Genomic DNA, 15,372 nt, shown 5'->3' with positions numbered 1-15,372 from the left:
GGCATGTGGGATCTTCCCAGACCAGGGCTCGAACCCGTGTCCCCTGCATTGGCAGGTGGATTCTTAACCACTGCGCCACCAGGGAAGCCCAGTTTAGTTGTCTTTGAACACATACTACAAAATACACAGTTAGTTTTGTGGGACTTGAACTCTGTGTAAATGGAATCGTTCTATGCAAGTAATTTGTCTTTCTTCCTCTTCACTCAACACTGTGAGGTACAAACATGTTGTTGCTTGTAGCTCTGCTCTGTCCGTTTTTCTTGTTGTATTTTATCACCATGTGACTACTCACTAATGTATATATCCTTTCACCTCACGGGCAGTTAGTTTGTTTCCAGCTTTGGAAAATGGTGAACACTGTTGCCGTGGACTTTTTCGTGTCTCTTCCTGAGCAGTGTAAGCATGCATCCCAGACAGCCGGTGGGATGGCTGGGATGACAGAGTCTGCCTTTCTTCAGCTTCCTTGTGTAATTCCAGACTGTGTCTCAAAGACATAAGGCACCTCCATTCCCACCTGTGTTACAAGGGTCCCAACACACCAAACTTAGCACGGACAGGCTTTTACAAAGTTCTTAGACTGATGTGTCTATGGTGGAATCTAATGTTTTAAATTTGCATTTCCCTGAATAATACAAGGATGAGTAATTTTTAATTTGTTCTTGGCCATTTGAGTTTCTTTTGTGAAGTGTTTCCTGTTAAGACTTTTGCTTTTCTTCCCCACTGACTATAGGCTTTTTTTTCTCACTAATATGTAGGATTTCTTCATAAGATAGAATCTGCAGACTAATATGGTAGTCAGTAGTCTCATGTGGTTAAAGTCATTAAATTAAACAAAATCAGTTCCTCAGTTATACTATCCATATTTCAACTGCTCAATAGCTACATGTGGCTTCCAGCTACCTTACTGGAAAGCAGAGAACTAGAGAATATTTGCGCCCTCACACAACATCCATATGACAGGACAAGAGAACATTCCCCTCCTCACAGAATGTTCCACAGGACAGAACCAGAGAACGTTCCCCTCCTCACAGAACTTTCCACAGGACAAAACCTGAGACCATTCCCCTCCTCACAGACCGTCTTACAGGATATGACTAGAGAACATTCCCCTCCTCACAGAACACACCACAGGACAGGACTAGAGAACATTCCCCTCCTCACAGAACGTTCCCCAGGACAGGACTAGACAACACTCCCCTCCTCAAAGAACATTCCACAGGATAGGACAGGACTAGAGAACAGTCCCCTCCTCAAAGAACATTCTCCTTCTCTCAGAATGTTGTACAGGACACAACAGGACTAGAGAACATTCCCCTCCACACAGAACGTTCCACACGACAGAACATGAGAATATACCCCTCCTCTCAGAACGTTCTACAGGATAGGACAGGACTAGAGAACAGTCCCCTCCTCACAGAACGTTTCACAGGACAGGACTACAGGACATTCTCCTCTTTACCGTCCATTCCGCAGGACAGGAATAGAGAACATTCTCACAGGTGTTCCACAGGACAGGACAGGACTAGAGAACATTCGTCTCCAACAGAATGCTCCATAGGACAGGACAAGACTAGAGAACACACGCCTCCTCATAGAACGTTCCACACACAGCACTAGAGGACATTCCAATCCTCTCAGAACGTTCTACAGGACAGGAAAGGACTAGAGAACATTCCCCTCCTCATAGAATGTTCCACACACAGGACTAGGGGACATTCCCCTCCTCACAGAACGTTCCAGAGGTCAGAACTAGAGAACATTCCCCTCCTCACAGAACGTTCACAGGACAGAACCTGAGAACAATCCCCTCCTCACAGAACGTTCGACAGGACAGAACCTGAGAACAATCCCCTCCTCACAGAACGTTCCACAGGATAGGACTACAGGACATCGCCTACTTACAGTCTATTCCACAAGACAGGACTAGAGAACATTCCCCTACTCAAAGATGGTCCACAGGACAGGACAGGACTAGAGAACATTCGTCTCTCACAGAATGTTCCATAGGAGAGGACAGGACTAGAGAACAGTCCCCTCCTCACAGGACATTCCACAGGACAGAATCAGAGAACATTACTCTCCTCACAGAACATTCACAGGACAGGACTACAGAACATTCCCCCACCCCCCTCACAGAACGTTCCACACGACAGAACCAGAGAACATTCCCCTCAGAATGTTCTACAGAACAGGACAGGACTGGAGAACATTCCCCTCCTCAAAGAACATTCCACAGGATAGGACAGGACTGGAGAACACTCCCCTCCTCACAAGAAAGAACCAGAGAACATTCCCATCATCAAAGAACGTTCCACAGGACAGTACCAGAGAACATTCTCCTCTCAGAACGTTGTACAGGACAGGACAGGACTAGAGGACATTCCCCTCCACACAGAACGTTCCACAGGACAGAACCAGAGAACATACCCCTCCTCAAAGAACATTCCACAGGATAGAACCAGAGAACATTCCCTTCCTCACAGAACGTTCCACAGGACAGAATGAGAGAACACTCCCCTCCCTTCAGAACGTTCCACAGGACAGGACTAGAGAACATTCCCCTCCTCACAGAACGTTCCACACGACAGAACGTGAGAATATTCCCCTCCTCTCAGAACGTTCTACAGGAAAAGGCAGGACTAGAAAACATTCCCCCCTTCAGATAACTTACCACAGGGCAGAACCAGAGAACATTCCCATCCTCAGAGAACACTCCACAGGACAGAACCAGAGAACATTCCGCTGCTCACAAAATGTTCAACAGGACAGAATCTGAGAACATTCCCCTCCACACAGAAGGTACACAGGACAGAACCTAAGAACATACCCCTCCTCTCAGAACGTTCTACAGGACAGGACAATAATACAGAACATTCCTCCCCTCAGAGAATTTACCACAGGACAGAACCAGAGAATATGCCGCTCCTCAGAGAACATTCCACAGGACTGAACCAGAGAACATCCCCCTCCTCACAGAACGTTCCACAGGACAGCACTAGAAGACGTTCAACTCCTTACAGTCCATTCCACAGGACAGGAGTAGAGTACATTCCCCTACTCACAGATGTTCCACAGGACAGAACAGGACTAGAAAATATTCGTCTCTCACAGAACTTCCCATAGGAAAGGACAGCACTAGAGAACATTCCCCTCCTCATACAATGTTCCACACACAGCACTAGAGGATATTCCCCTCCTCTAAGAACGTTCTACAGAACAGAAAAGGACTAGAGAACATTCCCCTCTTCACAGAACGTTCCACAGGACAGGACAGCAATAGAGAACATTCCCCTCCTCCTAGAAAGGACTAGAGAACATTCCCCTCCTCACAGAATGTTTCACAGGACAGAACCAGAGAATATTCCACTCATCACACAACATTACTTAGGACAGGACTAGTTAACATTCCTCTCTTCACCCAAATTTCTACAGGAAAGGACAGGACAGGAGTAGAGAACATTCCCTTCCCTGCAGAACGTTCCACAGTACATTACCTGAGACATTCACCTCCTCTAAGAACGTTCCACAGGACAGACCTTTAGAACATTCCCCTCCTCTCACAACGTTCGATAGGACATGATGGCTATAGAACATTCCCCTCCTCACAGAACGTTCCACAGGACGGAACCTGAGAATATTCCCCTCCTCTTAAAACGTTCACAGGACAGGAGTAGAAAACATTCCCCACCTCACAGAACGTTCCACAAGACAGGACTAGAGGACATTCCCCTCCTTACAGTGTATTCTACAGGACACCACTAGAGAATATTCCCCTACTCACAGATGTTCCACAGGACAGGACAGGAGTAGAGAAATTCGTCTCTCACAGAACGTTCCGTACGAGAGGACAGGACTAGAGAACACTCCCCTCCTCAAAGAATGTTCCACACAGAGCACTAGAGGATATTTCCCACCTCTCAAAACGTTCTACAGGACAGGAAAGGTCTAGAGAACATTCCCCTCCCCTGAGAACATTCTACAGGACAGGACGGGAATGGAGAATATTCCCCTCCTCATAGAATGTTTCACACACAGGACTAGAGAACATTCCCCTCCTCACAGAATGCTCTACAGCACGGAACCTGAGAACATTCCCCTCCTCTCACAAAGTTCTAGAGGACAGGACAGGACAGGACTAGAAGACATTCCTCTCCTCACAGAATGTTCCACAGGACTGAACCTGAGAATATCCACCTCCTGTCAGAACGTTCTACAGGACAGGATAGGACAGTACTTGAGAACATTCTCCTCCTCTCAGAACATTCCACAGGACAGAACCTGAGAACACTCCTCTCCTCTCAGAACGTTCCACAGGACAGAACCTGAGAACATTCCCCTCCTCACAGAATGCTCCACAGGATAGAATTAGAAGATATTCAACTCCTTACAGTCCATTTCACAGGACAGGAGTAGAGTACATTCCCCTACTCAAGGATGATCCACAGGACAGGACAGAACTAGAGAACATTTGTCTCTCATGGAACTTTGCATAGGAAAGGACAGGACGAGATAACATTCCCTTCCTCATACAATGTTCCATACACAGCACTAGAGGACATTCACCTCCTCTAAGAACGTTCTACAGGACAGGAAAGGACTAGAAAACATTCCCCTCCTCACAGAACTTTCCACAGAACAGGACAGCAATAGAGAACATTCCCCTCCTCGGAGAATGTTCCACACAAAGGACAAGAGGACATTCCCCTCCTCAGAGAACGTTCCACAGGACAGAACCAGAGAACATTCCCCTCCTCAGAGAACGTCCCACAGGACAGAACCTGAGAACATTCCCCTCCTCTCAGAACGTTCTACAGGACAGGACAGGACTAGAGAACATTCCTCTCCTCACAGAACGTTCCGCAGGATAGAAGCAGAGAACATTCCCCTCCTCAGAACATTCCACAGGATAGAACCACAGAACATTCACTTCCTCACAAAACGTTCCACAGGACAGGACCAGTGGACATTCCCCTCCTCACCGAACGTTCCACAGGACAGAACCAGAGAACATTCCCCTCCTCTCAGAACGTTCTGCAGGATAGGACTAGAGAACATTCCCCTCCTAACACATTGTTCCACATGACAGAACCTGAGAAAATTCCCCTGCTCTCAGAACGTTCTACAGGACAGGACAGGTCTAGAGAACATTCCCTCCTCAGAGAACTTATCACAGGAAAAAACCAGAGCATATTCCCCTGTCACAAAACGTTCCACAAGACAGAACCAGAGAACACTCCCCTCCTCACAGAACGTTCCACAGGCAGGACTAGAGGACATTCCCCTCCCTACAGTCCATTCTACACGACAGGAGTAGGGTACATTCCCCTACTCACAGATATTCTAAAGGACAAGACAGGACTAGAGAACATTCCCCTCCTCATACAATGTTCCACACACAGCACGAGAGGACATTCCCCTCCTCTCAGAAGGTTCTACAGGACAGGAAAGGACTAGAGAACAGTCCCCTCCTCACAGAACATTCCACAGGACAGGACAGCAATAGAGAACATTCCCCTCTTCATGGAATCTTCCACACACAGGTCTAGAGAACATTCCCCTCCTCACAGAATGTTGCAGAAAACAGAACCTGAGAACATTCCCCTCCTCTCAGAACGTTCTACAGGAAAGGACAGGACAGGAATAGAGAACATTCCCCTCCTCACAGAAGGTTCACTGGACAGGACTGCAGAACATCCCTCTCCTCACAGAAAGTTCTACAGGACAGGACAGGAGTAGAGAACATTCCCCTCCTCACATAACGTTCCACAGGACAGAAAAAGACAACATTCCCCTCCTCTCAGAAAGTTCTACAGGACCTCACTAGAGAAAATTCCCCTCCTCACAGAACATTCCACAGGACAGGCCTAGAGAACATTTCCTTCCTCACAGAACGTTCCACAGGACAGACTCTTAGAACACTCCCCTATTCTCAAAACGTTCTACAGGACAGGACGTGACTAGAGAACATTCCCCTCCTCACACAACTTTCTACAGGACAGGACAGGACAGGACTAGAGAACACTCCCCTCCTCACAGAACGTTCCACAGGACATATAATGAGAACATTCCCCTCCTCACAGATCGTTCCACAGGACAGAACCTGAAACAAGTCCCCTCCTCTCAGACAGTTCTACTGGACAGGACAGGGCTAGAGAACACTCCTCTCCTCACAGAACATTCCCCAGTACAGGACCTGAGAACATTCCCCTCCTCTCAGAACGTTCTACAGGACAGGACAGGACTAGAGAACATTCCCCAGTACAGGACCTGAGAACATTCCCCTCCTCTCAGAACGTTCTACAGGACAGGACAGGACTAGAGAACATTCCCCTCCTCACGCAACGTTCCACAGGACAGAACCAAAGAACATTTCCCTCCTCTCCGAATGTTCTACAGGACAGGACTAGAGAACATTCCCTTCCTCATAGAACGTTCCATAGGACAGAACCTGAAAACATTCCCCTCCTCTTAAAATGTTCTACAGGACAGGAGAGGACTAGAGAACATTCCCCTCCTCACAGAACGTTCCACAGGACATATAATGAGAACATTCCCCTCCTCACAGATCGTTCCACAGGACAGAACCTGAAACAAGTCCCCTCCTCTCAGATAGTTCTACTGGACAGGACAGGGCTAGAGAACATTCCTCTCCTCACAGAACATTCCACAGTACAGGACCTGAGAACATTCCCCTCCTCACAGAACGTTCCACAGGACAGAACCAGTGAACATTCCCCTCCTCACAGGACATTACACAGGACAGGAGTAGAGAATATTCCCCTCCTCAAAGAACGTTCCACAGGACAGAAAATGAGAACATTACCCTCCTCACAGATCGTTCCACAGGACAGAACCTGAGACAAGTCCCCTCCTCTCAGATAGTTCTACTGGACAGGACAGGACTAGAGAACATTCCACAGGACAGAACCTGAGAACATTCCCCTCCTCACAGAACGTTTCACAGCACAGAACCTGAGAACATTACCCTCCGCACAGAGAGTTCCACAGGACAGAACCTGAGACAATTCCCTTCCTCTCAGATAGTTCTACTGGACAGGACAGGACTAGAGAACATTCCACAGGACAGGACTAGAGAACATTCCCCTCCTCACAGAACGTTCCATAGGACAGAACCTGAGAACATTCCTCTCCTCACCGAACGTTCTACAGGACAGGACAGGACTAGAGAACATTCCCTCTTTACAGAACGTTCCACAGGACAGAATCAGAGAACAATCACCTCCTCACAGAACATTCTACAGGACACTCCCCTCGCCTCAGAACGTTCTACAGGACACGACTAGAGAACATTCCCCTCCTCACAGAACATTCCACAGGACAGGACTAGAGAACATTCCCCTCCTCACAGAATGTTCACAGGACAGGACTAGAGAACATTCCCTCTTTACAGAACGTTCCACAGGACAGAATCAGAGAACAATCCCTCCTCACAGAACCTTCACAGGACAGGACTAGAGGACATTCCCCTCCTCACAGAACGTTCCACAGCACGGAACCTGAGAACATTCCCCTCCTCTCACAAAGTTTTAGAGGACAGGACAGGACTAGAGAACATTCCTCTCCTCACAGAACGTTCCGCAGGATAGAAGCAGAGAACATTCCCCTCCTCACAGAACATTCCACAGCACAGAACCAGGGAACATTCCCTTCCTGACAAAACGTTCCACAGGACAGGACCAGTGGTCATTCCCCTCCTCACCGACCATTCCACAGGACAGAACCAGAGAACATTCCCCTCCTCTCAGAGTTCTGCAGGATAGGACTAGAGAACATTCCCCTCCTAACAGATTGTTCCACACGACAGAACTTGAGAACATTCCCCTGCTCTCAGAACGTTCTACAGGACAGGACAGGTCTAGAGAACATTCCCTCCTTAGAGAACTTATCACAGGAAAAACCCAGAGCATATTCCCCTGTCACAAAACATTCCACAGGACAGAACTCGAGATCATTCGCCTCGTAACAGATCATTCCACAGGACAGGACTAGAGAACATTCCCCTCCTCACAGAACGTTCCACAGGATGGAACCTGAGAATATCCACCTCTTCTCAGAACGTTCTACAGGACAGGATAGGACAGGACTAGAGAACATTCCCTTCCTCAGAGAACATTCCACAGGACAGTACTTGAGAATATTTCCCTCCTCCCAGAACTTTCCACAGGACAGAACCAGAGAACATCCCCCTCCTCACAGAACGCTCCACAGGATAGAATTAGAAGATATTCAACTCCTTACAGTCCATTTCACAGGACAGGAGTAGAGTACATTCCCCTACTCAAGGATGATCCACAGGACAGGACAGAACTAGAGAACACTCGTCTCTCACGGAACTTTGCATAGGAAAGGACAGGACGAGATAACATTCCCTTCCTCATACAATGTTCCATACACAGCATTAGAGGACATTCCTCTCCTCAGAGAACGTTCCACAGGACAGAACCAGAGAACATTCCCCTCCTCAGAGAACGTTCCACAGGACAGAACCTGAGAACATTCCCCTCATCTCAGAACGTTCTACAGGACAGGACAGGACTAGAGAACATTCCCCTCCTCACCGAACGTTCCACAGGACAGAATGTGAGAACACTCCCCTCCTCACAGAACGTTCCACAGGATAGAACCTGAGAACTTTCCCCTCGTCTCAGAACATTCTACAGGAGAGGACTAGAGAACATTCCCCTCCTCACAGCTGATTCTACTGTCCACTGCGGTTCCAGACGTTTGTCTATGTCTGTCACATGTTACTAGTCCGTCTTTCTATTTATAGCCTCTTCACTTTTTCTTTTTTGGTTCTTTTGATGAATGGATGTTTTCGAATTTAATCAATCTTTTCTTTTTTTATTGAGGTCCTTTTGTGTCTTTAGGAATTTCTTCCTATTTCTAGGTCATGAGGATATTCTTATAAATGCTTTAGATTTCTGCCTTTCACATTTAGGCTTTAATTTACTTGGAGCTGATTTTCATGCATAGGGAGTTATGGGTCTAATTTTATTTTTTTCCCTGTCGATTGCCAGTTGTCTTAGCACTGTAGCACAAAATCTCTCCTTCCTCCCTTGCTGTGTGTGTCACCTTCACAGTTTCATATTTGTTTCCTATGACCTTTCCTCTTTTCAATCAGTTTCAATGCTTTTTCAATGTCCATTACTCAACCATAACTTCTAGTGCTCAGATTGTCAGTGCCCACAACCCCTCCCCACCATGTCTAATGGTTAATTTTGAATCCTTATCTTTTGTGAATTCTCAGTAGCACAGCTGACCATTCCGATTTTGAAGTATTTTCTCCCATAGGCTTCTAGAACGATACCCTCTCCTGTTTTTCTTCCTTTGTTGGCTGTAACTCCTTCCTGACCTTTAAATGTCAGGGAACATCAAGACATAGTCCTAACCCCTGATCTCCTCCTGATTATCCTTGGTCATCTCATCTATTTGCAAGGTTTCCAATTCCAACTACATGCCAAGGATTCTTGCCCTGTCAGGGACTGATTCAGTGATTAGCAGGCCTAATCCAAATCGGAGAGGTTTGATGGTGCTTCCAGAAACTTTTTTCCTTGTTCTTAAGAGCAAAGAATGGAAAGTAAGGTCACATTCCCACTGGACATGAATGTCTGGCCCTCGTTGCTGTTGGTAGCGCTCTGCACAGGAGACCCACCTGACCTTTAGACTTTGTCATGTGAACCAATAAGATTCGTTATTTTTAAAGCCACTTGGAGTCCTATTTCTGTCCCGCATGGCAGAAAGCACTGTAATGAAGACAACTCCCGAATTAGCAGGTCGAGGCCCGATGTCTCCTGAGCGCCAGGCGTCTATCCCTCTCTAAAGGCCAGTCTGATGTCTTCACTTGGTTATCTCATAATCACCTCAAACTTAAGAGGCCCCAAAGTGAACTCTTTCTCTCTTCCCCAAACCTCCTCTTCCTCTAGTGTTTTCATCACGGTAAGTGGCAACACCAGCTATGAAATTGCTCTTGCCAGAAACACTGGGGTCATCCACTATTCCTTTCTTCTTTTCTCCCATCCAACCCAGGACAAAGTCCAGCCAAAGCCAGCTCTGAAATACTCACTGGATTTGTCCCCTTCTCTCCTTGCCCACTGTAGCCACTCTGGCCCACGCCGCCTGCCTCTCTCCCCTGCACGACTGCAATGACCCTAACTGCCCACCACCCTGCCCCTCCCTCTGTGTTCCTTACAGCTGCCAGTGATTTCTTTTTAAATCAGTAATTCTTTCACCCCAGTGTGAGCTGGGGATCTGGGCACTTACTGAATGCCTCTGCTTCCAGGTTGGTCAGGAACGGTCTTATCTGAGGCTCGGCCAGGCAGGATCTGCACCCAAGCTCACCCGTGTGGCCTTTGGCAGAATTAGGTCCTCACCGCCTCTGGGTTGGAGGCTGCTCTCAGTTCACCGCCCCGGGGGCCACTCGGCAGGGCAGCTGGCTTCCACCACTCAGCTGTGCCCCGCAGTGCCCGGCAGCCTGGGTTCAGTAATCGATGCCTCGTTATCCTGACGCTGAAGTGAATTCCAGTTGTAAACATGTGTCTGTATGACTTCCTGTTGCCAGCAGTATTAAGGTGGAAACCGGGCTGCATCCTTTCCCTGTTCTACAGCCTTCAGTGGCTTCCATCCCAAACTCCTGACGGTGCCTGACGCCGTGCCTGTTACCCAAGCTCACGTCACGCTGTGGCGTTCCTTACCTGCCCCCCTGGACTTCCCTGAGTGTGCCCGGTTCTCTCCTGACTCTGCCTGGATAACTCTCACCTACCCTCCAGGCCTCGGCTTAATTACTACTTCTTCGGATCCCTGGGTTTCTTCTTCCACCGCAGCCAGTACAGCACGCGCTACAGATTGAAATCATATATGTATGTATTTATGGCATCATTTGATCAATATCTGCCTCCCTCTCTAAAGTCAAGCCAGGGACTGTATCAGTTTTGCTTACCACTGTATTTCCACCCACTAACATTATATCTGATTGTAACAGACACTCACATATTAACATAAAAAAATTTTTTTTTGAATTTCAGTCAATCATAGGAGAGTATTTAAGTGTCCTTCAACGCGTGAAATTGACAGGGAACATTTGCATTCCTTAAGCTCCACAGTGAAGATTTTCTGTTCCCCACAAAGCAGTTTGAGTCACTTGGCTACTATGCAGGTGGCAATAATATGAATTTTTGGTGTGGGCCAGGCATAGATACAATGGACACTTCTCTAAAACATGCAACTGAAAGACAAGTTGAAGTACGGACTAATCTTTTAATCCATGTACTTAATACCAATCTGGGTGATAGCAAAATCAGAAGCCTACATATGCAACAGATTTTTAAAAAAAAATACAACCAAGACATTTTAAATACAGGAATAAAGCAAATGAAAAACTAGGAATCATGGATACCCTTAGAAGCTGGATCTTGAACATAAAAGCTGTAAATTGTTTCCTGTTTTATGTCTTTCATTACTTTCCTTTATCCTAATTTTCCCTCTTTTGGCTAGTCTATATTGCTAAATTACAGTCAGATTTTCCGAGCCTGTCAGTCTAAGAAATTTCAGCTGTTCCCCCCTGTCCCCCACCTTAAACACATTGCAGAGATTTATCATTGTGCTTCAAAATAAGTGAATATTCTGAGGTTTCTTTTAACTATATATTAAGTTTTTTCTTACTAGCAGTTCCTGATCCTGCTGGTTTCTACTGATTTATCTGGCAAAGGGAAGCATGAGTCTTGTAACTACTGCCAGGAACACTGTTAACTACAGACCTCAGGTCACTCTTTACCTGGTTCTGTGGGAATGAAGGGAGACAACAGCATGGATGAAACATGGACCCTGAGCCAGACTGCCCACTTCAAACTCTGGCTTCATCAGTTACTAGCTGTACTTGATGACGCTTGGCAAGTGACTTAATCCATCAGTGCCTCAGATTCCTCGTCTGTAAAATGGGGATGAAAAACAGCACTTAACTCACAGCGTTGTTATGGAGATAAAATAAGTTACTTTTCATAAAACTTGGAGCAGTTTCTGGTAGAGAGTAAGCACTATATATATATATATATATATGCTTGTTAAATAACTTATTTATACTCATATTTCCTTTTTGGAGAGTTTTTTAAAAAAGTTCTTCTATCTTCAGGACTATACCCTCTAGCTATAGAACTTGAGGATTTGGAATATAGATCGTCTACATAACACACTCGAGACATGTTGACTATTCCATGCTGGGTACAGATAGATAATACAGCTTTTCTGGGTATTTTAGGTATTTCACCTACAAAATGGTAATATCTCTAGTCCTGTCTGCCTCACAGGATTGCTCTGAAGATAAAATAAAGCAGTACAAGAAAGCGACCTGAAGACTGTGACCATGTTCTCATGCACCGTTGTGGACATAAGGACACATACACACCCTTATAATATTTCTAAGATTTTGCGGAAGTATTGTGAGGTAATTTAACTATATCCCATATTAAGATTAGTTCACAAAAGAAAAAGGCCAAATATGCAGACCATTGAGAGCTTGAACTGAAATCACTAAGTGTATATGTGATTGGTAGTGTGATGGCCGACCAACCTAATGCATTTTTGTGTTTAATCAGAGAAATTCTGCATTAAAACACACACATGAAACATAAAATCGGTGGTACTTTCACTTCTGAGAACGATTCAGCCCAATTTAGGGATTTCATTGTTTCTAGCAATATACCACACAATCTAACTTCAGAGTTCACTTATTACAGATAAGAACACGCTTGAATTCTAGGCTCTACCAGCAGACCACGTGAAAGGTGATGCTGCCTGGGTAAGCTGCCAAATATTCTTTCTTACAATATCTCAAATATATGGATTTTTATAAGAAACATTTCCTGTTAATTAGGATCTTAGGCTCAAGTAAAAAAATTTTTTTGGCCTAGAATTCTCGTCTTCCCATTTAATTTCGTGATACATCTTGGTGTCCTTGCCAGAAAATTATGTTTTAAAGTACATTTAAAAAATTCTTGCATCATTTAAATCTTTGAATGAGTCCTTTACCTGGAATGGTTCAATAAATGGTCTGAGTTAATTAAATGACACCGTCCTTATGCCCCTTAGAGATTTTACAATGGGGTCTTTAAAGAAAACTGAAGTAGGATCTCACCAAAAAACTCTAGAGAGAAAAATCTATGTTGTCTCTGGCGAGCAACTGGCAAGTTTGGATGCATAAAAAGTATTGTATGCTACCAATAATCCACGTGAATGCCAAGAGGAATGGTTTGAAACAAGCTAGACAGAATACAAGAGACGGGAGAGCAGCTCCCCGGGGAGTCTGGGCTATGTAACTGGCTGCCACTCTGCAGAAAGCTGAGCTGTGTCCCCAGAACAGCCCACACCCCCGCCTGTCCTCAGTTTAAAAGAGATGCCAACGCTTTTTGTTTTTTGAAACTAAATACATTTTAATAGAAAACAAAATACAAAATAACTCTTTTCAGAAAACAGAAATATTTAATCCTTTTTCCACAAATTAGAAGTTGCTTTATCCTCAGAGCGTAGTTTTCGACGTGTGTGTTCGTACTTAAGATTTGTTTCACAGACTGTTCATTAAACTGCTATTGCAAAGCAGGAGGTGGGAGGGACGATCTCAGGGGGAAAAGACGCTGGAAAAGCCACACCTCGGAATCATTTGGAAATTCAACATTTTCTAATTCTATCTTTTGACTTCTCACTTCCAATTATTTTCATTTCTTTACCACAATCTGTCCTTTCAGTGGAGAGAATTGTTAATAGAAGTGCAGCCACGAAAAGAATCTATCCCACCATCACTGCAAGAGCCCAAGACTTTCTCAATCAAAGCCACCCACCCACTTCTAGAAACATGTCAGCCGGAGTGATCAATCTGTCACCCAGAAATTTTCCCTTTCTCCCAATACACTGTACGACCAGATTCTCTGAATTCCCTGAACCTCAAAATTCCAAGTATCACAGCCAGTGCCAGGAGTAAAACCTGAAAGATGAGAGCAGAGAAGGCCCCCTCTGCCAGTGCTAGGTTTCCTCTTCTCATTAATAATAATAATTATAATTATAATAACAATAATAAAAAATCCTGGTTCTCTGTAAGCACGAAAAAGGAAAGACATTTGCCAGGATGACCCCGCCCCCTTTCCTAGTTCCCGCCCCCTAATTCTACCCAGATAGAGTCCCTTCCACCCAGTGACCCTAGAGCACTGCTCCCGGGGAGGGCGCCCAGCAAACCTCCTCTGGCCAAGTGCAGCCCCAGCGAGGTGAGGGCACCATGGCTCCAGAGACAGGAAGGGGCCAGACGAGGACACAGCGGGATCTCCGTGATTCTTGATCTCACGTTCGTTCCCCATCACTGCCCTTCCTTCCCCGTCCTTCCACACTTGGGGGCTGAGCGAAGGGTGGCGGGCTCGGGATGTCCGCGGGACGAGGGGGCACGAGGGGGGATGCGGGGGGACGCGGGGAGTCCTTCACAGTCAGTCAGTGATTCCATCCGTCTGTCCTAAGACCTGCCGTCTGGAGCCCTTCGCACGCCCCAGTCCGTTACATCAGAGATAAAAATCAATGTTCCTGATTTTCTTGCGTGATTCCGGTCACCAGCAGGAGGTTGCAGGCCATGAACTGCACGCTCAGCACGTTGCTCGTCTGGCCGGTGTAGACGCCCACGAGCTCGCTGGACGAGCCGTCGGCGGGCGCGCTGCAGTGCGCGCTCCTGATGTCCCAGACGCGCACCGAGTTGTCCATGGAGGCCGACGCGAGCAGGCTGCTGTCCGGGCTGAAGGTGAGGCTGGTGACGCTGTCCGTGTGGCCCCGAAGCTCTTTGTAGAGCGTCCCGGACGCCAAGTCCCACAGCTTCAGCCGCTGGTCCTCGCCCGCCGACGCCAAGTACTTACCGTTGGGGGAAAAGGCCAGAGAGAGCACAGGGCCGCGGTGGCCCGTGAAGAGCCTCACCGAGTTCCCCTGCTGGGTGCTCCACAGCCGGACCGTCTTGTCGGTCGAGCCCGTGGCTAAGTAGTTGGAATTGGGGTGGAACTTGACGCAGTCCACATCCGCCAGGTGCCCGGCGTAGATGCGCAGCGGGTGCGTCCGATCAAACGACCACAGCCTGGCCGTGCGGTCGTGGGACCCGCTGGCGAAGTACAGGCTGTGCGGGCTGATGTCCAGGTCCCACACGGGGTAGGCGTGGCCCCGGTACAGCACGGTGTTGGTGAAGCTGCCGAGGTCCCAGTACCTGATGGACATGTCCTCAGAGCAGGAGAGCAGCCCTGAGCTGTCCGCAAGGAACCTGGTGCTGTACACTGGCCCGCAGTGTCCCCGCAGGACCCTCATCTCCGTGCCTGCGTTATCGTCCTCGTCGTCCTGCGGGGA

The 15,372-nt window shown here is 47.0% G+C and overlaps 1 protein-coding gene across 6 annotated transcripts in view; it reads right to left on the bottom strand.

Annotated features, from left to right (window-relative positions):
* Nucleotides 1-8,189: 8,189 nt before the first annotated feature.
* Nucleotides 8,190-15,372, bottom strand: part of TAF5L (TATA-box binding protein associated factor 5 like) — a gene marked incomplete at its 5' end in the record, with an annotated part of 32,090 nt that continues 24,907 nt past the window's right edge. For 4 of the 6 annotated variants that reach the window (XM_082424012.1, XM_082424010.1, XM_082424011.1 and 1 more), the window contains one exon: nt 13,470-15,363. In XM_082424012.1, coding sequence (XP_082280138.1) covers nt 14,566-15,363 — 798 coding nt within the window. In that variant the 3' untranslated portion in view covers nt 13,470-14,565. Of the gene's footprint in view, nt 11,945-13,469; nt 15,364-15,372 lie in introns of those variants that run through there. The other 2 variants (XM_082424016.1, XM_082424014.1) reach the window with 2 other exon arrangements.

The sequence above is a fragment of the Balaenoptera physalus genome (assembly GCF_965194825.1).
Source record: "Balaenoptera physalus genome assembly, chromosome: 14".
Taxonomy (NCBI): domain Eukaryota; kingdom Metazoa; phylum Chordata; class Mammalia; order Artiodactyla; family Balaenopteridae; genus Balaenoptera; species Balaenoptera physalus.
This window is presented reverse-complemented; position numbering and strand designations above follow the sequence as displayed.